The sequence below is a fragment of the Pristiophorus japonicus genome, unplaced genomic scaffold, assembly GCF_044704955.1.
Source record: "Pristiophorus japonicus isolate sPriJap1 unplaced genomic scaffold, sPriJap1.hap1 HAP1_SCAFFOLD_29, whole genome shotgun sequence".
Classification (NCBI taxonomy): domain Eukaryota; kingdom Metazoa; phylum Chordata; class Chondrichthyes; family Pristiophoridae; genus Pristiophorus; species Pristiophorus japonicus.
In genome coordinates, this window is record NW_027252668.1 from 6,822,902 (window position 1) to 6,846,142 (window position 23,241).

The window sequence follows — 23,241 nt, forward strand, 5'->3', positions numbered from 1 at the left end:
ATCCACTTCCAGATGGAGTACAATGTGGGAAAATGTGAGGTTATCCACTTTGGCAGAAATAATAGAAAAGCAAATTATAATTTAAATAGAGAAAAATTTCAAAGTGCAGCAGTACAAAGCGATCTGGGGCTCCTCGTGCATGAAACACAAAAAGTTTGCATGCAGGTACAGCAAGTAATCAGGAAGGCAAATGGAATGTTGGCCTTTATTGCAAGGGGGATAGAGTATAAAAACAGAGAAGTCCTATTACAACTGTACAGGGTATTGGTGAGGCCACACCTGGAGTACTGTGTACAGTTTTGGTCTCCGTATTTAAGGAAGGATATACTTGCAATGGAGGCTGTTCAGAGAAGGTTCACTCAGTTGATTCCGAAGATGAGGCGGTTGACTTATGAGGATAGGTTTGAGTAGATTGGGCCTAAAAACATTGGAGTTCAGAAGAATAAGAGGTGATCTTATTGAAACTTATAAGATAATGCGGGGACTTGACAAGGTGGATACAGAGAGGATATTTCCACTCATGGGGCAACTAAAACTAGGGGACATAATCTTAGAATTAGGGGCTGCCCATTTAAAACTGGAATGAGGAGGAATTTCTTCTCTGAGGGTTGTAAATCTATGGAATTATCTGTGCCAGAGAGCTGTGGAGCCTGTGTCATTGAATATATTTAAGGCGGAGACAGACAGATTTTTGAGCGATAATGGAGTAAAGGTGTTGTGTGTGGAGAAAGTGTGACCACTGTGAGCTCAAAGTAAAGTGTGACCTTAGTCTTTCATTGCAGGTCTCCAGAGTGCCTCTCCAACCTGGGAAGCCTCCTTAAATACCTGTGCTCCCAAAGGATTATGGGATCCTTGGGACTCCAGGGGATGAGCCCTCTGGTGGCTGTACAGAGTAAATACAAGTATACAGAGGAACAAAAGGGTTATGCGGAGCGGGCAGGGAAGTGGAGCTGAGTCCATGATCAGATCAGCCATGATCTTATTGAATGGCAGAGCAGGCTCGAGGGACCAAATGGCCTACTCCTGGCTCTGATTTGTTATGTTCTTGTGGCCCTGAACGGCAAGATTGAAGAGAGTACAACAGCCAAGCGAGTGACAAATGTGGGACACTTTCTCTCACTCTCTGACACTGTCCCGCAGTGTGGGATTCATAACGTGTCTGTCTCTGGTACAATATCAGTGAGAGAGGAGACTGCATCTTCTGTCTCTCCAGAATAAAACGGGACTTCACAGGTCAGTCTGGAACTGATACTGTGCATGTCTTTCTGTGCCTCACCGCCCTACCTCGCACGCTTCTGTCTCTCGCTCAGCTCTCTCCCCTCTCTCTGCCTCTCTGTTGCTATCCACTCTCTCTTGTACTGGTTGTGAAGGCGGGATACTGTTATTTAGCGTGATGTGGAAACACTGTTGGAAGTGCAAGACGGGTAATGTCTCTGTTTCTCTCTCTGGTGCAATACGTGAAGGTGTGGCACTGTTACTGAGCGTATTATGGAAACATAAGAACATAAGAATTAGGAACAGGAGTAGGCCATCTAGCTCCTCGAGCCTGCTCCGTCATTCAACAAGATCATGGCTGATCTGGCCGTGGACTCAGCTCCACTTACCCGCCCGCTCCCCGTAACCCTTAATTCCCTTATTGGTTAAAAATCTATCTATCTGGTACAAAGTGTAAAACTGATACTGTATCTGTATCTGTGTCTTTTCCGCTGGTGCTGTACATTAATGTGTGATACTATTATTGAGCGTAATATGGAGACACAGTTCAGGAGTTTAAGATTGAAACTGTGTCTGTCTCTCTGTCGCTCTCTCTGATAGCCATCTCTGGGTGTTGAGTATGGGATTGATAGGACACCAGTTACTGTTATATGTCGCTCATTTTCGGAGGAGAGAGACAGGGGCGGTGAGCTCATAATTTGTATTTTCATGTTAGTCAAACATATTTCTGCATTTGAACAATACAACAACTTAAAAGCAGATATGGGTTAAGCCAGCCACAGCTGTGATTGGCTCCTGCCCCTGAATCTGGGAACAGACACTGTGAGGAGCGCCGGCCTCAGAGTATTTAACAATTACCGAGCTGGGAAACTACAACTGACCCGAGAATCGGCAGCAAATCCGAGTGGAGAGGAAAACCTGTGCTGGGAACAGATTTCTCATTCCCAGAATGTGCTGTGAATGTGCAGATTTCAACATTGTGTGAGCGAGAGTGTGTTAAAGGGACGGGCGGGTTAGACTAATGTCACTGTGTTTGTGTGTCCGCTCTCATCGCCGGATTTCAGAGTCCCTCTTGTGTAAAATTCAAAGATTTCCCTGTCACAGGATCGCCCTGCTGCCCTGCTCAGGCCTGAAGCGGGAATGAATCAGAAAGTTTGATTTGATTTCAAATTTCAGTCAAAAAACAGAGAAAATATCCGCGATCGGCTGAGAGAGCGCGACCAGTGCAGCAATGAAACGGGTTTAAATCGAAATTGCTGCCTTCAATTCGGATGGAATTTTCTCGGCTGCAAACATCCCGGTCTTCGGGACAGAAAGAGGCCAGTCTGGGAAGGTGGAGGGCCCGAGTTGAATTGGAATCGGAGAGTTAGTGAGGAGAGAGAAACACAGAGAGGCTGGAGGGGCCGGGAGCTGACAGCAGGATGTCTCCTCCCCGTCCGCTCGCTGCCTTTAAGTTGCTCTGTGTCGCCGCCTCTCGTTTCATTTCTGACCTAGCTCTAACTGTCAGAGAGATTTTCCAGAGTCGCGGACATGACTGATACTGCAGCCGCCGAAACGGCTCCTCCTGCCGCCGTCGCTCAAACCAAGGCTCCCAGCAAGAAGAAGGCGGCGGCTCCCCGCTCCGGGCCAGCCGGTCCCAGGTTGGGCGACCAGATCCTCAAGGTTGTGGCTGATGGCAAGGATCGCAGGGGAATGTCCCTGGCCGCGATAAAGAAGGCTCTGGCGGCCAAAGGCGTCGATGTGGAGAAGCGCGGCTTCCAGATCAGGTCCAGTATCAAGAAGAATGTGATGAATGGCTCCCTGAAGCAGATCAAGGGCACGGGCGCCTCTGGCTCATTCAAAATCGCTAATACAGATCCCCAGGGGAAAGTGGGAAAGAAGGTGAAGAAGCCAGCAGCAAAGAAAGCAACAGCCAAGAAATCTCCAGTAAAGAAAGCAGCAGTCAAGAAATCTCCAGCAAAGAAAACAGCAGCCAAGAAATCTCCAGCAAAGAAAGCAGCAGTCAAAAAATCTCCAGCAAAGAAAGCAGCAGCCAAGAAAACGAGCACCAAGAAGGCGCCAACTGCAAAAAAGACAGTGAAAGGACCGACTGGGAAGAAGGCGGCGGCGAAGAAGCCCAAGAGCCCCAAGAAAGTGAAGGCGGCCAAAAAGGTGGAGAATCCGAGGCTGAAGGCCACGTCCAAATCAGCAAAGGCCAAGAAAGCAGCGCACAAAAAGTAAATAAAAAGGCAACTTCTAAACGTTTAAACCCAAAGGCTCTTCTCAGAGCCACCCATGCCTCTCAGAAAAGAGCTGATCGCCTCCCCCAGTGTCTGAACCCACCCCTCCCCCAGTGTCTGCAGCCACCCCTCCCCCAGTGCCCACAATAAAACACAGAGAATGGGATGTCCGGCCCGGGCCTCACTGTAACTGGGGTTTGAGTCCGGCTCCAGTCTCAGTTCCTGGTCATTGTCATTTCACAGATTCAGGGGGAAGAGTCTCAGAGACAGTGGGACTGGCGGCGATACCCCGCCTCACAACTCAAACCCCAAACACCAGATTCTCCAAATCAGCTGGAATAAGGTGTTTGTAAAGTGCTGAACCTGTCTGAGAGGAGATGGAATAAGGTCTGAGATTGACAGGGAACGGACTATATAGGCGGGAATATTCCTGATTGTTAATTGTACCGGGACCTTATTTAAAAGCTTCTGGTTCCTGGAAGCCTTGAATATGAATTCCGAGTCTGTAAGGGTTTGTGCGGAGCGCTGTGTATCGGTTGTATTGTGGAGAAAACAGTTTGAAATTGGCGGTTGCAGAAAGCTGGAAGATCAGAGGCCGCGCTCTGCTCTGTCTCTCAATCTTGATCCTGTCTCCTCCCCTGCCGCGCTCTCTGTTTAATCTCTCACTCTGTCTCCTCCCGTTCCCGCCTCTCTCACTCTGCGCTTTCTCAGTCAGGTCGGGGCCAGCCCTGCAACAAAGAAGCCAGGAGCAGTTGGTTCCTCAGTCAGGAACAGTTTGAGTGAAGAATCATCATGTCTGGATGAGGTAGGATTGTGGGAGCAGCACTCCCTCTCCATTGCAGGAAAGAACCTGGTAATCAGGAGTGAGGTGCTCTCAGTGTTGTTGTACGTAGCGCAAGTCTGGACCGCGGGAGTCACCCGGGCTGTCTTCAACTTTGTCTGGATGTCCAAAATAGACTGTGTCCGCAGCGACTCGATGTAAAGTCTCTGGACAGTGGAAGACCAAAATGTCGAGGAACCAACTAGGGGGGAGGCCATCTTAGACTAGGTGTTGTGTAATGAGAGAGGATTAATTAGCAATCTCGTTGTGCGAGGCCCCTTGGGGAAGAGTGACCATAATATGGTGGAATTCTGCATTAGGATGGAGAATGAAACAGTTGATTCAGAGACCATGGTCCAGAACTTAAAGAAGGGTAACTTTGAAGGTATGAGACGTGAATTGGCTAGGATAGATTGGCGAATGATACTTAAGGGGTTGACTGTGGATGGGCAATGGCAGATATTTAGAGACCGCATGGATGAACTACAACAATTGTACATTCCTGTCTGGCGTAAAAATAAAAAAGGGAAGGTGGCTATCAAGGGAAATCAGGGATAGTATTAAAGCCAAGGAGGTGGCATACAAATTGACCAGAAATAGCAGTGAACCCGGGGACTGGGAGAAATTTAGAACTCAGCAGAGGAGGACAAAGGGTTTGATTAGGGCAGGGAAAATGGAGTATGAGAAGAAGCTTGCAGGGAACATTAAGGCGGATTGCAAAAGTTTCTGTAGGTATGTAATGAGAAAAAAGTAAATAATGACAAACGTAGGTCCCCTGCAGTCAGAATCAGGGGAAGTCATAACTGGGAACAAAGAAATGGCAGACCAATTGAACAAGTACTTTGGTTCGGTATTCACTAAGGAGGACACCAACAACCTTCTGGATATAAAAGGGGTCAGAGGGTCTAGTAAAGAGGAGGAACTGAGGGAAATCTTTATTAGTCGGGAAATTGTGTTGGGGAAATTGATGGGATTGAAGGCCGATAAATCCCCAGGGCCTGATGGACTGCATCCCAGAGTACTTAAGGAGGTGGCCTTGGAAATAGTGGATGCATTGACAGTCATTTTCCAACATTCCATTGACTCTGGATCAGTTCATATGGAGTGGAGGGTAGCCAATGTAACCCCACTTTTTAAAAAAGGAGGGAGAGAGAAAATAGGGAATTATAGACCGGTCACCCTGACCTCAGTAGTGGGCAAAATGATGGAATCAATTATTAAGGATGTCATAGCAGTGCATTTGGAAAATGGTGACATGATAGGTCCAAGTCAGCATGGATTTGTGAAAGGGAAATCATGCTTGACAAACCTTCTGGAATTTTTTGAGGATGTTTCCAGTAAAGTGGACAAGGGAGAACCAGTTGATGTGGTATATTTGGACTTTCAGAAGGCTTTCGACAAGGTCCCACACAAGAGATTAATGTGCAAAGTTAAAGCACATGGGATTGGGGGTAGTGTGCTGACGTGGATTGAGAACTGATTGTCAGACAGGAAGCAAAGAGTAGGAGTAAATGGGTACTTTTCAGAATGGCAGGCAGTGACTAGTGGGGTACCGCAAGGTTCTGTGCTGGGGCCCCAGCTGTTTACATTGTACATTAATGATTTAGACGAGGGGATTAAATGTAGTATCTCCAAATTTGCGGATGACACTAAGTTGGGTGGCAGTGTGAGCTGCGAGGAGGATGCTATGAGGCTGCAGAGTGATTGGATAGGTTAGGTGAGTGGGCAAATGCATGGCAGATGAAGTATAATGTGGATAAATGTGAGGTTATCCACTTTGGTGGTAAAAACAGAGAGACTATTATCTGAATGGTGACAGATTAGGAAAAGGGGAGGTGCAACGAGACCTGGGTGTCATGGTACATCAGTCATTGAAGGTTGGCATGCAGGTACAGCAGGCGGTTAAGAAAGCAAATGGCATGTTGGCCTTCATAGCAAGGGGATTTGAGTACAGGGGCAGGGAGGTGTTGCTGTGGTTGTACAGGGCCTTAGTGAGGCCACACCTGGAGTATTGTGTACAGTTTTGGTCTCCTAACTTGAGGAAGGACATTTTTGCTATTGAGGGAGTGCAGCGTAGATTCACCAGACTGATTCCCGGGATGGCGGGACTGACCTATCAAGAAAGACTGGATCAACTGGGCTTGTATTCACTGGAGTTCAGAAGAATGAGAGGGGACCTCATAGAAACGTTTAAAATTCTGCCGGGTTTAGACAGGTTAGATGCAGGAAGAATGTTCCCAATGTTGGGGAAGTCCAGAACCAGGGGTCACAGTCTAAGGATAAGGGGTAAGCCATTTAGGACCGAGATGAGGAGAATCTTCTTCACCCAGAGAGTGGTGACCCTCTGGAATTCTCTACCACAGAAAGTAGTTGAGGCCAATTCACTAAATATATTCAAAAGGGAGTTAGATGAAGTCCTTACTACTCGGGGGATCAAGGGGTATGGCAAGAAAGCAGGAAGGGGGTACTGAAGTTGCATGTTCAGCCATGAACTCATTGAATGGCGGTGGAGGCTAGAAGGGCTGAATGGCCTACTCCTGCACCTATTTTCTATGTTTCTATGTTCCGAAGTGGGCCTCATCCTGATGGCCACTTTTGTCTGCGACTGCATCAAGCTGTGCATGAACCCCTGGTACGCAAACACCAGGTGTTGCTACGTGCTCAGGTTCTACCTGTTCCCGAAGGATGGGTCTGGCCACAAGTTGGACCATGCCTGTCCACTTGTCCCGTGGAAAAGATTTTCAGAAAAAAAACCTTTGACCACATGGCCATAAAGCAGTGGTCAGCACATAAGGTCCTGGACACCCTACGAAAGAAGGAGAGGGTGGACCCTGTTGGGTGGTTCCCCGAGCAGACTGTCGAACTTGTTTGGCAGAACGTCTCATCACCGGAGCTTTCACACAAGCACCAAGATGTAGCTTGGTTGGCGGTGAGGAGGGCCCTACCCGTCAGATCCTTCATGGACAGCCGGCGTCTCAGCAGCACTGCATGGTGCCTCTGAGTCAGCTGCAGGACGGACGAAACTGTCACCCATGTCCTTCAGGATTGCGCCTTTGCAAGGCAGGTCTGGAAAGAGATGCAGTGGTTGCTGTCGAGTTTCATCCCAAGCAGTTCTGTAACACAGATGGACTGTTCACAGCGACACACACCGAGACAGACATCATCTGCTGTTGGAGGGTCATCAACTCGGTGAAAGATGCACTTTGATCTTACCGAAATTTGCTGGTCTTCTAGAGCAAGGAGATGTCCACGTCTACGTGTTGCAGACTAGCGCACTCCAGGATCCAGGAGTACGTGCTGAGGGACGCACTAAAAATTGGTACAGTCACTGCAAAGGCACGTGGGGAAGAGCCACAGTCTAAAGCCCTTCCGCCACGATAAACTCAGGGGCTGAAATCAGTATAAAACTCCCCTCTGGCTGTACTTGTAAACTTTCTGTATACATAGAGCACCATGATCTGAAAACACCTACGTAGTGCCATGTATAATGCAAGTTCTCTTTCGTAATGTATGTTGTAAAGAATTGTAACTGTAGCCTCAATCATTCTGTGTACCGTAAAGTGCCACATGTAACGTAACTTGATGACTGTATTACGGATTGCACTCAATTGTACCTTGTAATATAAAGCAAGCAAATGTACTGAACGGAACTGCCGTCAGCATCCAAATGCATTGTATGGAATTGCTGACCGCATCCAAATGTACTGAACTGCTTTCCAATGTATCGTGCAAATTTTTTATATGGATAAAGTATATTTTGAAATTAAAAAAATGTCTGGAAAATGAGGAAAATGAGGCAAAGGACTGGGCAAAGGCGGAGCCAAGCGGCACCGTAAAGTGCTCCGTGATAGCATCCAGGGCATCACCAAACCCGCCATCCGCCGCTTGGCTCGCCGTGGTGGTGTCAAGCGGATCTCGGGCCTGATCTACGAGGAGACCCGTGGGGTGCTGAAGGTTTTCCTGGAGAATGTCATCAAGGACGCCGTCACCTACACCGAGCACGTCAAGCGCAAGACGGTCACTGCCATGGATGTGGTGTACGCTCTCAAACGCCAGGGCCGCATTCTCTATGGATTCGGCGGCTGAACAACTCCACCCTTTCCACCCAGCACAACACAAAGGCTCTTTGAAGAGCCACCCACCGCCTCACAGAGAGAGCAGTGACCTGGGGATGGAAGTGTGGACAATTTGGTTGGGAAATTATTTCAGCTATTTAATTAAAGGAAAGAAACACTTGGATATATATAGCGCCTTACACGGCCATCGGACTTCTCAAAGCCAATGAAGTACTTTTGGAGTGCAGTCGCTGCAGGAATATGAGATTATTAAATATTTGAGAACGATATTTTTAATGAGATCAGAAACTCCGGGTGTCCCGGTCACAATGAGCGGGCGGGGATACACAGTCTGCTTTACCCAGACATTACAGTCTCCCCTCACAGATAATCCTGTCATGTTGTAAGCTTTGTGTGTGAGAATCGGTGAAACGGGACGGCACTGGCGGGATGGATGCGGGACTTTGTGTTTACAGGATGCAGTGACCGGGGAATTATTCCCGCCCGCTACAGACCCATCAGGGAATGGGACAGAATTCAAACCGGAATGTTAAAGAGAATGGGATTGGTGATTTATACTGGGGCACCATCGAGGTTATAAAGAGCCGAATTCTTAAATTGCTGGCGGGAAATTAGAGTTTCTTTAATCTCTGTTCGTTGAGACTCTGAAATTGGCGGGCTGTTTGAAATTGACGACCTGTCAGTTTCATTTCAGTCAATCATGGCCCAGTAATCCCCGCCCTTCCCTTTCGCTGTCGGTGATTGGTTGAAACATGATTGGCGGTCGGGCTGTGACCAATCACAGCCCAGGGGCGGGCCCTGATAGACACTTTAAAAGGACCATTCCCAGTCCGTGTGTCCCAGATTGTGCTGAGATCCGTTAAGAAAATGGCCAGGACCAAGCAGACAGCGCGCAAATCGACTGGAGGGAAAGCTCCTCGCAAACAGCTGGCGACCAAAGCGGCCCGGAAGAGCGCTCCGGCCACGGGCGGAGTGAAGAAGCCTCATCGCTACAGACCCGGCACCGTGGCTCTGAGGGAGATCCGCCGCTACCAGAAATCCACCGAGCTGCTGATCCGCAAGCTGCCCTTCCAGCGCCTGGTGCGGGAGATCGCTCAGGACTTCAAGACCGACCTGCGCTTCCAGAGCTCGGCCGTCATGGCCCTGCAGGAGGCCAGCGAGGCTTACCTGGTGGGGCTGTTTGAGGACACCAACCTGTGCGCCATCCACGCCAAGCGAGTCACCATCATGCCCAAAGACATCCAGCTGGCCCGCCGCATTCGCGGGGAGCGCGCCTAGACTCCCCCTGCCCGGGCTCCAAGCTTTCGCACCAAGTGCAACAACGGCTCTTTTCAGAGCCACCAAATCAGCAAAGGAAAGAGCTGCGACCGGCTCTAGGCAAACTGTCCTGTGTTACTATAACTGGGGCTTTATACAATGCCTGACGGTGCGGCTTTGATCCAGGTATCAATGCGAGTCAGATACCCAGTGTAGCGACTGCACCCGCACAATGTGGGGCGCTAACTATAAGTGGGAGATCTGACAGTGAATTGATCGCATTGCACAGAGCGGGATAGATTCCAGAGAGGGGACGAGCTGCCTGAAATCTGTATCTCATCTTTAACCCAGCTCTTAATGCGGTCCCAGGTCGGATACTATTTGTAATATTTTAAATTAGCCATGAGCTGGAATTCCATCGTTCTGTACGCAAATTTAAAAAAAGGGTAAAAGTCCTCATGGATCAATGTGTTCAGAATGTATATATTTCTCCCTGTGGAATTATTGCCCCTATAAAAGTCAGTGAGCCCATCAACCGCTCATTCCTTTATACTCAGCTCTTATCATCCGGTTCATATTCGGCTGTCCCAACATGTTCAATGACTAGCGGTCTGACGTTCAGCTTCCGTCTGTTTTGTATTAAATTAAATCTGGGACAATTGTGTTCCACAGAACAGAAAGCAGCCCTTTCAAAGATAGTGTGGGTGGCTCTGAAAAGAGCCTTTGGGTTATTGTATTAAATCCTGTCCGTTTTACTTGCCCTTGGGCGCACTGGCGGGTTTTCTTGGGCAGCAGCACAGCCTGGATATTAGGCAGCACCCCGCCCTGAGCGATGGTCACCTTTCCCAGCAGCTTGTTGAGCTCCTCGTCGTTGCGGATGGCCAGCTGCAGGTGTCTGGGGATGATGCGGGTCTTCGTGTTGTCGCGGGCCGCGTTGCCGGCCAGCTCCAGGATTTCAGCGGTCAGATACTCGAGCACAGCAGCCAATGTAGACCGGGGCTCCGGCACCCACACGCTCAGCGTCGTTCCCCTTTCGCAGATGCCTGTGAACACGGCCCACAGGGAGCGAGATTTGGCTTTGGCCCGAACTTTACCGCCGCTTTTTCCTCTCCCAGACATTTCCACAATCCACACGTTCAGAGAAAGAATGAGAAACTCCTCCCACATCTGCCTTTCTTATACCTTCTGGAGGAATGCAGGGAGCGAACTTGTGATTGGTCGTTCGGTGCTGAATTTCATTGGTCTTTTCAGGTGACCAATCACAGTCTGTTTAGCCCACCAGTGGAAGTCGGGCGGAAATTACTGTCGCCAACAGTCAGAATATCGATTTTAATTCAAAAACCCCGCCAATAAATTTTAAAATAGCGGCTTATGTGAATATAAATTCACCATTAGTCAAAGATTTCCCAACACGTTTTAATTAATTGTCTTTTACATATTCCCCTTGCAAGTTCCAGGCTGTTACAATCAGGATTAAATTCGGGTACTATTTCAAACTGTCTAATGGGCGGGAATCAATCCCCACCGATTCTGGAACGGGACACATTCCAACTCAATCTTTGTAAAAGTTGTGTTTCACAGATTATCGATCGATCCCCTGCAAAGGCGGGAGTGAGCCCAGAACTGGGAGTCCTTCTGTGAAAAGAGAAGAGGGACAGAGTATTCAAACTGCCCCGGTTCTGGTCTCTGGAAGAACTCCCATTCTGGGTTGTTACACTGCGGGGAGTGTCGGCTTAATAAACGGACTGACCCGCAACAGGAATTGAAAAATAAACTTGAAAAGGGCTTGCGAGAGAAAATGTGTGAATGAAATCGGAGTCTCAGCCCCAAAACAAGCTCTTAATTCGGCAGGCGGTGTAAATGAACGGGTCTGAGAGCAAAGGGCGACCAGGGACTGTGTTTATAGTTGGCGGAAAATTCCAGCGACGCTAAGGTGGAACCGGACAGTGAAACAGATATCTGAGAATTCAAAACTAAATCTACAGCTGGAAGTGTAAAAGTTCTCAAACATACTTGTACAGGAAATAATTACAGTAAACAGTGTAAAGGGAGATGCGTTTGTGCAGCTCTTTCAGTGAGGTTGTGGGTGGCTCTTAAAAGAGCCGTTGTGTTTGGGGTTTGATCTGTCAGGACAGCGGGCAGTCTCACTTGGAGCTGGTGTACTTGGTCACCGCCTTTGTCCCTTCCGACACGGCGTGCTTGGCCAGCTCCCCGGGCAGCAGCAGGCGCACGGAGGTCTGGATCTCCCGGGAACTGATGGTGCGGCGCTTGTTGTAATGGGCCAGGCGGGAAGCCTCACCCGCGATGCGCTCGAAAATATCGCTCACAAACGAGTTCATGATGCCCATGGCCTTGGAGGAGATGCCGGTGTCGGGGTGAACCTGCTTCATCACTTTGTAGATGTAGATGGCGTAACTCTCCTTCCTCGACCTTCTGCGCCTCTTGCCGCTCTTCGCTGGGGTTTTCTTGATTACTTTCTTGGCGCCTTTCTTGGCGGGACCTGTTCTCTTTTCGTCAGCCATCGTCTCGTTCCGTCAGGCGCAGATTTGGGGAAACTCTGCTCCGAGCCCGTATTATATCAGCAGCCCCACACTGCGCCCACAGCCCTATGCTAATGAGGGATGGGCGAAGGCAATGGTTGTGATTGGCTTGTCAATATCCATTGTTCTGTATCTCTCTCATTGGATGTTTAAAGAGACCAATCAAATTTGTTGCTCGCCACAATCTCAAATTTTTGAATGAGGTCATCAGTTGCAACACCTCCTTCGCTTCTCGGCCTTTTGGCTAAGATCTGCATAACTAACCTGACCAGCCACCATGACCTCCGGGTGGTTTCTCCCTGGTCAGGAAGGTATATGCTTACATTTTTGTAAACAGGAGGTGGGTGGGATGGCTTGACCCATCCACCTCCACGGAGGTGTGTGGGGGACCTGACCCATCCACCTCCATGGCACGAACCTGGTATTGCAGTACTTCCAGGAACGGTGCAGTGGCTCTAGGCCTTTTGGCTAAGAGCATTGGCGCAGAGTGATCCTTGACTGGTGCAGGGTGACCTCTGGCGTTTGTGACTTGACAAAGAATTGGAAACGATTGGCTACGAATTTATAAAAAAAAACACCACCTGATTTCTATCTGTTCTTTGTGTTTCTGTTCTGCTTTCAGGCAAAAATCTTACGAAGAAGGTTCATGCATTTTTTCCTATAATATATATATTTTAGAATCTGAACAGCAAACTCGCTGCTCTGTTTGCCGATCTCGATTTCTACATGTTCAACAGACATTGACCGCTTTATACCCGAGATTGACTGAGGGTGACTTCTGGTCAGGAAACTCTCAGTTTATCAAACGTCGGGATTTAATATTAAATCGAAAAATACTGACTTGGATTTATATAGCGCCTTTCATGACCTGCTTCACATCCAATGAAATACTTTTTGAAGAGTAGGCACTGATGTAATGTAACGTGGCAGCCAATTTGGGAACAGCAAGATCCCACAAACAGCAACATGATAATGGTCAAATGATCTGTTGTGTTGTGTTGATCGAGGGATAAATATTGCCTATGACACGCGATAACTCCCCATATTGCTATGAGATCTTTTGCGTCCAGCTGAGAGAGCAGACGGTGGCTCGGTTTAACGTCTTATCCGATCGATGTCACCTCCGACAATGTAGCGCTCCCTCAACACTGCACTGGAGTTTCAGCCTAGATTTTTCTGCTCAAGACCCTGGAGTGGGACTTGAACCCACAACTTTCTGACTCAAAAGTGAGGGTGCTCCCAACTGAAGCACAGCTGATAAGATTGTGATCAATAGATCAGTTTCTTCAGACAGTAACCAGCCCTTTCACAGATAGAGTGGGTGGCTCTGAAAAGAACCAACGTGGTATTAGATTAAATCTGTCCACTTTACTTGTTTTTGCTGAACTCAGCCTTGGATTTCTTTGTCAGAAGCACTGCCTGGATATTGGGCAGTTCAGCCATGATCCTATTGAATTGTGGAGCAGGCTCCAGAGTTCTTTTGGCCTTCTCTTATTTCTTATAGCTGTCAGTCGCTGATATGTGAGTGTTGTTTTTTTACCTCAGTTACTGGCAGGCGAATTTGGGTTTTATTATACACCTGTCAAATTCTGGTATGTGATTATCATTCTGTTTCTGACTGTCTTTGTGTATTTGTGTGGGTTTATTCTGCACTTTGTCAGTTTCTGTATGGGAGTGCGTGTTTTATTCTCTACCTGGCAGCCTCTGGTATAATAGTGTGGGATTTCATCTGTACCTGTCCATCTGTGGCTGGTATCTGAGTGGGGTTTAATCTGTCATTTCTGGTATGTGAGTGTTGGGTATAATCTGTACCTGTCATTTCTGGTATGTGATTGTGGGGTTTAATCTGTACCTGTCAGTTTCTGGTGTATGAGAGTGGGGTTTAATCTGTACCTGTCCATCTGTGGCTGGTATATGAGAGTGGGGTTTAATCTGTCATTTCTGGTATGTGAGTGTCGGGTATAATCTGTACCTGTCATTTCTGGTATGTGAGTGTTGGGTATAATCTGTACCTGTCAGTTTCTGGTGTATGAGAGTGGGGTTTAATCTGTACCTGTCAGTTTCTGATATCTGACTGTGGAGTTTAATCTGTACCTATCTGTTTCTGGTATGTGAGTTGTGTGTTTTATTCTGTACTTGTCAATTTCTGGTATGCAAGTGTTGGATTTATTTTATACCCATCAGTCTCGAGTATGCAAGTGTGGAGTTTAATCTGTATCTGTCTGATTCTGGTATGTGAGAGTTGGGTTTCATCTGTACCTGGCAGGTTCTGATATGTAAGTGTGGGGTTTATTCTGTACCTATCTGCCTGAGTATGTGAGTGTAATGTTTATTCTGTACCTGTCAGTGAGTGTGGGGGATATTCGGTACCTCTTTGTTTCAGGTGTGTGAGTGTTAGATTTAGTCTGTACCTGGTTGTTTCTGGTATACAAATGTTGTGTTAAATCTGTACCCATCAGTTTCCACTTTGTGAGTGTGGGGTTATTCTGTAGCTGTCTGTCTCTGGTATATGAGTGTGGGATTTAATCTGTACCTGTTAGTTTCAGGTATGAGAGTGTAGGGATTAATCTGTACCTGTCATTTCTGGTATGTGAGTGTGGGTTTAAACTGTACCTGTCATTTCTGGTATGCGAGTGTGGGTTTAATCAAAATCTGTACCTGTCAGATTCTGCTGTGTGAATATGGGTTTTATTCTGTTATCTATCATTTTCTGATATGTGAGGGTGGGCTTTTCTCTATTTTTCTGGCCTTGGTATGTGAGGATGGGATTTCATCTGTACCTGCCAATCTGTGGCTGGTATATGAGAGTGGAGTATAATCTGTACCTGTCACTTTCAGGGATGTGAGAGTGGGATTTAATCTGCACCTGTCGTTTCTGGTGAGTGTTGGGTATAATCTGTACCTGTAAGATTTCCTCGCTTTCTGTCAACTTCTGCTACAAAGTTTTTACCCTGAATTTGTCAGTTTCTGGGAGGGGAATGCGGGTTTCACTTTGTACCTGTCAGCATTTTATGTGTGCGTATGAGTGTTTCCCTGTATATATGTCTGTCTCTGGTGTGTGAGAGTGGGATTTTCCTTGCAGATATCTGTCTCTGGTATGTGAGGGTGGGATTTTCCCTGTATATATCTGCCTGCTGTGTGAGGGTGTGATTTTCCCTGTTTATATCTGTCTCTGGTATGTGAGGGTGGGATTTTCTCTGTATATATCTGTCTCTGGTGTGTGAGGGTGAGATTTTCTATGTATATATCTGTGTCTGGTATGTGAGGGTGGGATTTTTCCTGTATATATCTGTCTGCTGTGTGAGGGTGTGATTTTCCCTGTTAATATCTGTCTCTGGTATGTGAGGGTGGGATTTTCTCTGTATATATCTGTCTGGTGTGTGCGGGTTGGATTTTCCCTGTATATATCTGTCTCTGGTGTGTGAGGGTGAGATATTCTATGTATATATCTGTCTCTGGTGTGTGGGAGTGGAATTTTCCTGATGTATATCTGTCACTGGTGTGTGAGGGTGGGATTTTCCCTGTATATCTCTGTCTCTGGTGTGTGAGGGTGGGATTTTCCCTGTATATATCAATCTCTTGGATGTGAGGGTGGAATTTTCCCTGTATATTTCTGTCTGGTGTGTGAAGGTCGGATTTGTTCTCTATATATCTGTCTCTGCTATGCGAGGGTGGGATTTTTCCTGCATATATCTGTCTCTGGTGTGTGAGGGTGGGATTTTCTCTGTATATATCTGTCCCTGGTGTGTGAGGGTGGGATTTTCTATGTATATATCTGTCACTGGTATGTGAGGGTGGGATCTTCCCTGTATATATCTGTTTCTAGTGAGTGAGGGTGGGCTTTTCACTGTATATATCTGTCTCTGGTGTGTGAGGGTGGGATTTTCTATGTATATATCTGTCTCTGGTGTGAGAGCGTGGGATTTTCCCTGTATATATCTGTCTCTGGTGTTTGAGGATGTGATTTTCTATGTATATATCTGTCTCTGGTGTGTGGGAGTGGAATTTTCCTGATGTATATCTGTCTCTGGTGTGTGAGGGTGTTATTTTCCCGGTATATATCGGTCTCTGGTGTGTGAGGGTGGGATTTTCCTTGTATATATCTGTCTGTGGTATGTGCGGGTGGGATTTTTTCTGTATATATCTGTCACTGGTATGTGAGGGTGGGATTTTCACGGTATCTATCTGTCTCTGGTGTGTGTGGGTGGGATTTTCCCTGTATATATCTGTCTCTGGTGTGTGAGGGTGAGATTTTCTATGTATATATCTGTCTCTGGTATGTGAGGGTGGGATTTTCCCTGTATATATCTGTCTGCTGTGTGCGGGTTGGATTTTCCCTGTATATATCTGTCTCTCGTATGTGAGGGCGGGATTTTCTGTGTATATATCTGTCTGGTGTGTGATGGTGGGATTTTTTCTTTATATATCTGTCTCTGGTGTGTGAGGGTGGGATTTTCCATGTATATATCTGTCTCTGGTATGTGAGGGTGGGATTTTCTCTGTATATATCTGTCTCTGGTGTGTGAGGGTGAGACTTTCCATGCTTCTTTCTGTTTCTGGTATGTGAGGGTGAGATTTTCCATGTATATATCTGTCTAGTATGTGAGGGTCGGATTTTCTCTGTATTTCTCTGTCTCTGGTATGTGAGGGTGGGATTTTCCTTGTGTATATCTGTCTCTGGTGTCTGAGGGTGGGATTTTCTCTGTATATATCAATCTCTGGTATGTGAGGATGGAATGTTCTGTGTATATATCTGTCTGGTGTGTGATGTTGGGATTTTCCCTGTATAGATCTGTCTCTGGTGTGTGAGGGTGGGATTTTCCTTGTATATATCTGTCTCTGGTGCGTGAGGGTGGGATTTTCTCTGTATATATCTGTCTCTGGTGTGTGAGTGTGGGATTTTCCCTGAATATGCTGTGCTGGGGCCCCAGGTGTTTACATTGTACATTAATGATTTGGACGAGGGGATTAAATGTGGTATCTCCAAATTTGCAGATGACACTAAGTTGGGTGGCAGTGTGAGCTGCGAGGAGGATGCTATGAGGCTGCAGAGTGACTTTGTTAGGTTAGGTGAGTGTGCAAATGCATGGCAGATGAAGTATAATGTGGATAAATGTGAGGTTATCCACTCTGGTGGTAAAAACAGAGAGACAGACTATTATCTGAATGGTGACAGATTAGGAAAAGGGGAGGTGCAACGAGATCTGGGTGTCATGGTACATCAGTCATTGAAGGTTGGCATGCAGGTACAGCAGGCGGTGAAGAAAGCAAATGGCATGTTGGCCATAGCGAGGGGATTTGAGTACAGGGGCAGGGAGGTGTTGCTACAGTTGTACAGGGCCTTGGTGAGGCCACACCTGGAATATTGTGTGCAGTTTTCGACTCCTAACCTGAGGAAGGACATTCTTGCTATTGAGGGAGTGCAGCGAAGGTTCACCAGACTGATTCCGGGACTGACATAGCAAGAAAGTCTGGATCAACTGGGCTTATATTCACTGGAGTTCAGAAGAATGAGAGGGGATCTCATAGAAACGTTTAAAATTCTGACAGGTTTAGACAGGTTAGATGCAGGAAGAATGTTCCCAATGTTGGGGAAGTCCAGAACCAGGGGTCACAGTCCAAGGATAAGGGGTAATCCATTTAGGACTGAGATGAAGAGAAACTTCTTCACCCAGAGAGTGGTGAACCTGTGGCATTCTCTACCACGGAAAGTTGTTGAGGCCAATTCACTAAATATATTCAAAAATGAGTTAGATATAGTCCTTACTACTCGGGGGATCAAGGGGTATGGCGAGAAAGCAGGAATGGGGTACTGAGGTTGCATGTTCAGCCATGAATGACTCGAAGGGCTGAATGGCCTACTCCTGCACCTATTTTCTGTGTTTCTGTATATCTGTCTCTGGTGTGTGAGGGTGGGATTTTCCCTGAATATAATCGGTCTCTGGTGTGAGGGTGTGATTTTCCCTGTGTTTATCGGTCTCTGGTGTGTGAGGGTGGGATTTTCCCTGTATATATATCTGTCTCTGGTGTGTGAGGGTGGGATTTTCCCTGTATATATATATCTGTCTCTGGTGTGTGAGGGTGGGATTTTTTATGTATATATATCTATCTGGTATGTGAGGGTCGGATTTTCTCTGTATATATCTGTCTCTGGTATGTGAGGGTGGAATTTTCCCTGTATATATCTGTCTCTGGTGTGTGAGGGTGGGCTTTTCCCTGTATATATCAGTCTCTGGTATGTGAGGGTTGGATTTTCTATGTATATAATCGATCTCTGGTATGTGAGGGTGGGATTTTCCCTGTATATATCTGTCTCTGGTGTGTGAAGATGGGATTTCCTCTGTATATATGTCTCTGGTATGTGAGGATGGGATTTTCCTTGTCTATATCTGTCTCTGGTGTGTGAGGGTGGGATTTCCTCTATATATGTGTCTCTGGTATGTGAGTTTGGGATTTTCCCTGTATATATCTGTCTCTGGTATGTGAGGGTGGGATTCTCTCCATTTATCTACCAGTTTCTGAAATGTGAGTGTGGGTCTTCCTCTGTACCTGACAGTTTCTGCTTAATTGAGAATTGATGCCGCCTATCTCATACCGTTTAATTCAACACCTTTCTTGTCTGTCACTGCTGCTGTAACTACATTCGTTGTTTTACTGTTATCTTCACTTGGAGTATCCTTGGCACTGTTTGGGACCCGAACTCTGCTCTTCACCCATTTTTTGGACATTTAACTACCATTTTTACTATAGTTTTTCACTGAGTACTCATTTATTAGTTTGAAGTCCCTTTTAGTTTAATTTTGTTAATTTTAATTTACAAATGGGATTGACAATTGTCTTGTTGTAAAATCCTGCTGCAAGATCCCATAATTCAGTTCTGACCTGCGACGGATATTCAAAGTACCTCGGTTGAGATGGCCAAGAATCGAACCTGGGTCAACTGCTTGAAAGGCAGCTATGCTCAGCACTATACCACCATCGCCCACACATCAGTCATTTTGTATTTGCAGACAAACTGCTTCTTACGGGTCTTCAGCGGGACAAATAAATTGCTGAGCAATCATTTTAATCAGAATGTAAGCACGGTGCTGGGACACCTTCCCTCCAATTACAAATGGTCACTCTGAATAGTAATCTTGCTTGGACCGAGCCCTCACCCCATTTATTAGTTTAAAGTCTGGACTGAGTCCTCACCCCAGTTACTTTTTCTTCAGTCCCCTATAGATTAAACAATAGTGATCACCAAAAATAAATGAAACCTCAATTTTATGTGATAAATAAATGGATGATGAATGTGGTTAGTAAATGTTAGAGAAATGGCATTTGCCGGAAGGCACTCGTGTTCGGTTCTAAACTGCGACATGGTGACATAAACTGTATTAAATGGAGCCTGTTTGTGCTGGCCGAGAATGAAACCTGAGTCAACCCCTGGGAAGACAGCTATGCTCAGCACTATAGCACCATCACACTAAGTTTAACATGTAAACCTCTGTATTGACAGACCACTCACCATGGGTCTTTCGAGCTTTAGTCAGGACTAACTGCAATCATTGTAATCTGAACGTAAACAAGGTGTTCAGGTTATTTGTCTCCAGCTTAAAACAGTTACTGATGAATGGTTATCTTGTTGCACTACTGGCTGGCAGCCAGGAGATGGCACCAACCTCCAATAGTTTGGCTGTTGTGGATTGTGTACACACCCAGACCGCTGTGAGTCTGGTGCTGCCCGGGGAGCTGGCCAAGCACGCCGTGTCGGAATGGGACAAAGGCGGTGACCATTGCAAATAAATTCACAACACAGGAAAAAGCATTAAAAAAGCAACGGCTCTTTTAAGAGGAAACCACAGTGTTAATTTAGTTGATTTATTCATTCTGCTATCGTCCTTTTATAAAATAATGGTACAACACAGAGTATGTGAGTTTCACTCTGTATCTATCTGTCTCTGGTATGTGAGTGAGTTTCACTCTGTACCAGTTCTGGTGTGTGAGTGCGCATTTTATTATGTAACAGCTGATTTCAGCGAAATGGATATGTGGCTTACACTGTATCTATCAGTTTCTGTTTGCGAATGTGGGACTTAATCTACCTGTCAGTTTCTGATATGCGAATCTGTGTTTTACTCTAACTGTCAGGTTGTGAAAAGTGAGAGTGGGTTTTACGCTGTAACTGTCAGTTTCTAGTTTGTGAATGTGGGTTCCACTCGGTACCTGTCAGTTTCTGATGTGTGAGTGAGTTTTACTCTACCATTCATTTACCACTACATGAGTGTGGATTTTCCTTTCTACCTGTCAATTTCTGCTGTGGAAGAGAGAGGTTTACGTGAGTGTGGGTTTTAGTCTTTATCCGTCAGTCCCTGCTTTGTGTGTGTTATTTTTTTTTCAGTATCTTCTCTTTCTGGTCTGTGAATGTGGGTTTTATTATGTACCTGTCAGTGTCTGAAATGAGAATGTGGGTTTTACTTTGTACCTGTCTGTCTCTGTAATTACATTTGTGGGTTTTATTCTGTAACTCTCATTTTCTGGTACGCGAGTGTTGGTATTACTCTGTATCTGTCAGGCTCTGAGATGTGAGTGTGGGTATTCCTCTGTATCTGCCAGTTTCTGGTATGAGTGGAGGTTTTACTTTATATGAATACAAAACCAGAATATTGTTTAAAACCTGAGAGATTAGTAAATGTTGCAATTCAGAGGGACTGGAGTGCCATTGTACGCAAAACATTGAAAGTTAACATGTAGGTACAGCAAGCACTTCAGAAGGTGAAAGGTGTGGGTCTATACACTTGGAGTTGAGAAGAATGAGAGGTGATCTTATTGAAACATATAAGACCCTGAGGGATTTTGATAGGGTAGATGCTGAGAGGCTGCTTCCACTGGATGGACAGTCCAGAACTAGGAGTGTTAGACTCACAATAAGGGCTCAGCCATTTAGATCTGAGATGAGGAGAAATGTCTTCACTGAGAGGGTTGTGAATCTTTGGAATGCTCTACCCCAGAGGGATGTGGATGCTCAGGTGATGAGTGTATTCAAGACTGAGATTGACATTTTGTTTGATACTAAGGGAATCAAGGGATATGGGGATAGTGCGGGCAACGGGAGTTGAGGTAGAAGATCAGCCATGATCTAATTCAATAGCGGAGTAGGCTCGAGGGGCAAATCATAGAATCATAGAAATTTACAGCATGGAAGGAGGCCATTTTGGCCCATTGCGTCCGCGCCAGCTGACCAAGAGCTATCTTGCCTAATCCCATTTTCCAGCTCTTTGTCCGTAGCCCTGAAGGTTACGGCACTTTAAGTGCACATCCAAGTATTAAATGTCGTGAGGGTTTCTGCCTCTACCACCCTTTCGGGCAGTGTGTTCCAGACCCCCCACTACATGCTGGGTGAAGACATTTCCCCTCGTATCCCTTCTAAACCTCCCCCCAATTACATTAAATCTATGTCACCTGGCTGTTGACCCCTCTGCCAAGGGAAACAAGTCCTTCCTTTCCACTCTATCCAGAACCCTCATAATTTTATACACCTCAATCAGGTCTCTCATCAGCCTCCTCTCTTCAATCTTTCCTCATTGCCAATATTCTCCAGTTCAGGCAACATTCTTGTAAATCTCCTCTGCATCCTTTCCAGTACCATCACACCTTACTGTAATGTGGTGACCAGAACTACACACAGTACTCCAGCTGCGGCCTAACCAGTGTTTTATACAGTTCAAGCATAACCTCCTTGGCTCTTGTATTCTATGCCTTGACTAATAAAGACAAGTATTCCATATGCCTTCTTAACCACCTTATCGACCTGGTCTGATACCTTCAGGGATCCGTGGACATGTACTCCAAGGTCCCTTTGTTCCTCTACACTTTTCAGTGTCGTACCATTTAATGTGTATTCCCTTGCCTTGTTAGCCCTCCCCAAATGCATGACCTCACACCTCTCTGGATTGAATCCATTTGGCACTGTTCCACCCACCTGACCAGTACATTGATATCTTCCTGCAATCCACAGCTTTCTTCTTCATTATCAACCACACTGTCAGCTGTACCACAAAAAGCAAGGGACCCAACACTGAGCCCTGCGGAACCCCACTGGATACATCCTTCCAGTCACAAAAACACCTATCAACCATTACCCTTTGCTTTCTGCCTCTGAGCCAATTTTGGATCCAACTTGCCACTTTGCCCTGGATCCCATCGGCTTTTACTTTCGTGACCAGTTGGCCATGTTGGAACTTATCAAAAGCTTTGCTAAAATCCATATACACTACATCACATGCACTGCCCTCATCGATCCTCCTGGTTACCTCCTCGAAAAATTCAATCAAGTTAGTCAGACATGACCTTCCCTTAACTATTCCATGCTGACTGTCCTTGATTAATCCATGTCTTTCCAAATGAAGCTTTATCCTGTTCCTCAAATGGCCAACTCCTGCTTCGATTGCTTACGTTCTTATATGAGTGTGAGTTCATTCCACACCTATCTGTCTCTGGTATGTGAGTGTGAGTTCATGCTGTACCTATTTGTCTCTGGTGTGAGTGTGAGTTCACACTGTACCTATCTGTCTCTGGTGTGTGAGTGTGAGTTCATTCTGTACCTATCTGCCTCTGGTATGTGAGTGAGAGTTCACACTATACCTATCTGTCTCTGGTGTGTGAGTGTGAGTTCATTCTGTACCTATCTGTCTCTGGTATGTGAGTGTGAGTTCATTCTGTCTCTGGTATGCGAGTGTGAGTTCACACTGTACCTATCTGTCTCTGGTGTGTGAGTTCATTCTGTACCTATCTGTCTCTGGTATGTGAGTGTGAGTTCATTCTGTCTCTGTCTGTCTCTGGTATGTGAGTGTGAGTTCATTCTGTACCTATATGCCTCTGGTATGTGAGTGTGAGTTCATTCTGTCTCTGGTATTGAGTGGGAGTTTCATTCTGTCTCTGGTATTGAGTGGGAGTTTCATTCTGTATCTATCTGTCTGGTATGTGAGTGTGAGTTCATTCTGTACCTATCTGTCTCCGGTATGTGAGTGTGCATTTCACTCTGTATCTATGTGTCTCTGGTATGTGAGTGTGAGTTCACTCTGTATCTATCTGTCTCTGGTATTGAGTGGGAGTTCACTCTGTATCTATGT

The 23,241-nt window shown here is 46.2% G+C and overlaps 2 protein-coding genes and 1 pseudogene across 2 annotated transcripts in view; 2 read left to right on the forward strand and 1 right to left on the reverse strand.

Annotated features, from left to right (window-relative positions):
• LOC139248262 (zinc finger protein 551-like) overlaps positions 1-23,241 on the reverse strand; it is a 362,606-nt gene that overhangs the window by 64,379 nt on the left and 274,986 nt on the right. The window lies entirely within an intron of this gene.
• Positions 2,717-8,340, forward strand: LOC139248170 (histone H1-like). Its single transcript, XM_070871912.1, has 2 exons — positions 2,717-3,431; positions 8,106-8,340. Exons 1-2 carry the CDS (start codon positions 2,746-2,748, stop codon positions 8,338-8,340), a joined length of 921 nt encoding a protein of 306 aa, XP_070728013.1. The 5' UTR covers positions 2,717-2,745.
• Positions 12,352-12,582, forward strand: LOC139248352 (U2 spliceosomal RNA; annotated as a pseudogene).

Bases quoted from the DNA above. Each gene is read 5' to 3' on its own strand.
- LOC139248170 (XM_070871912.1), top strand. From the start codon at position 2,746: ATGACTGATACTGCAGCCGCCGAAACGGCTCCTCCTGCCGCCGTCGCT. The intron at 3,432-8,105 runs GTAAATAAAAAG...GCTCCGTGATAG, and splicing joins AAGAAAGCAGCGCACAAAAA to CATCCAGGGCATCACCAAAC.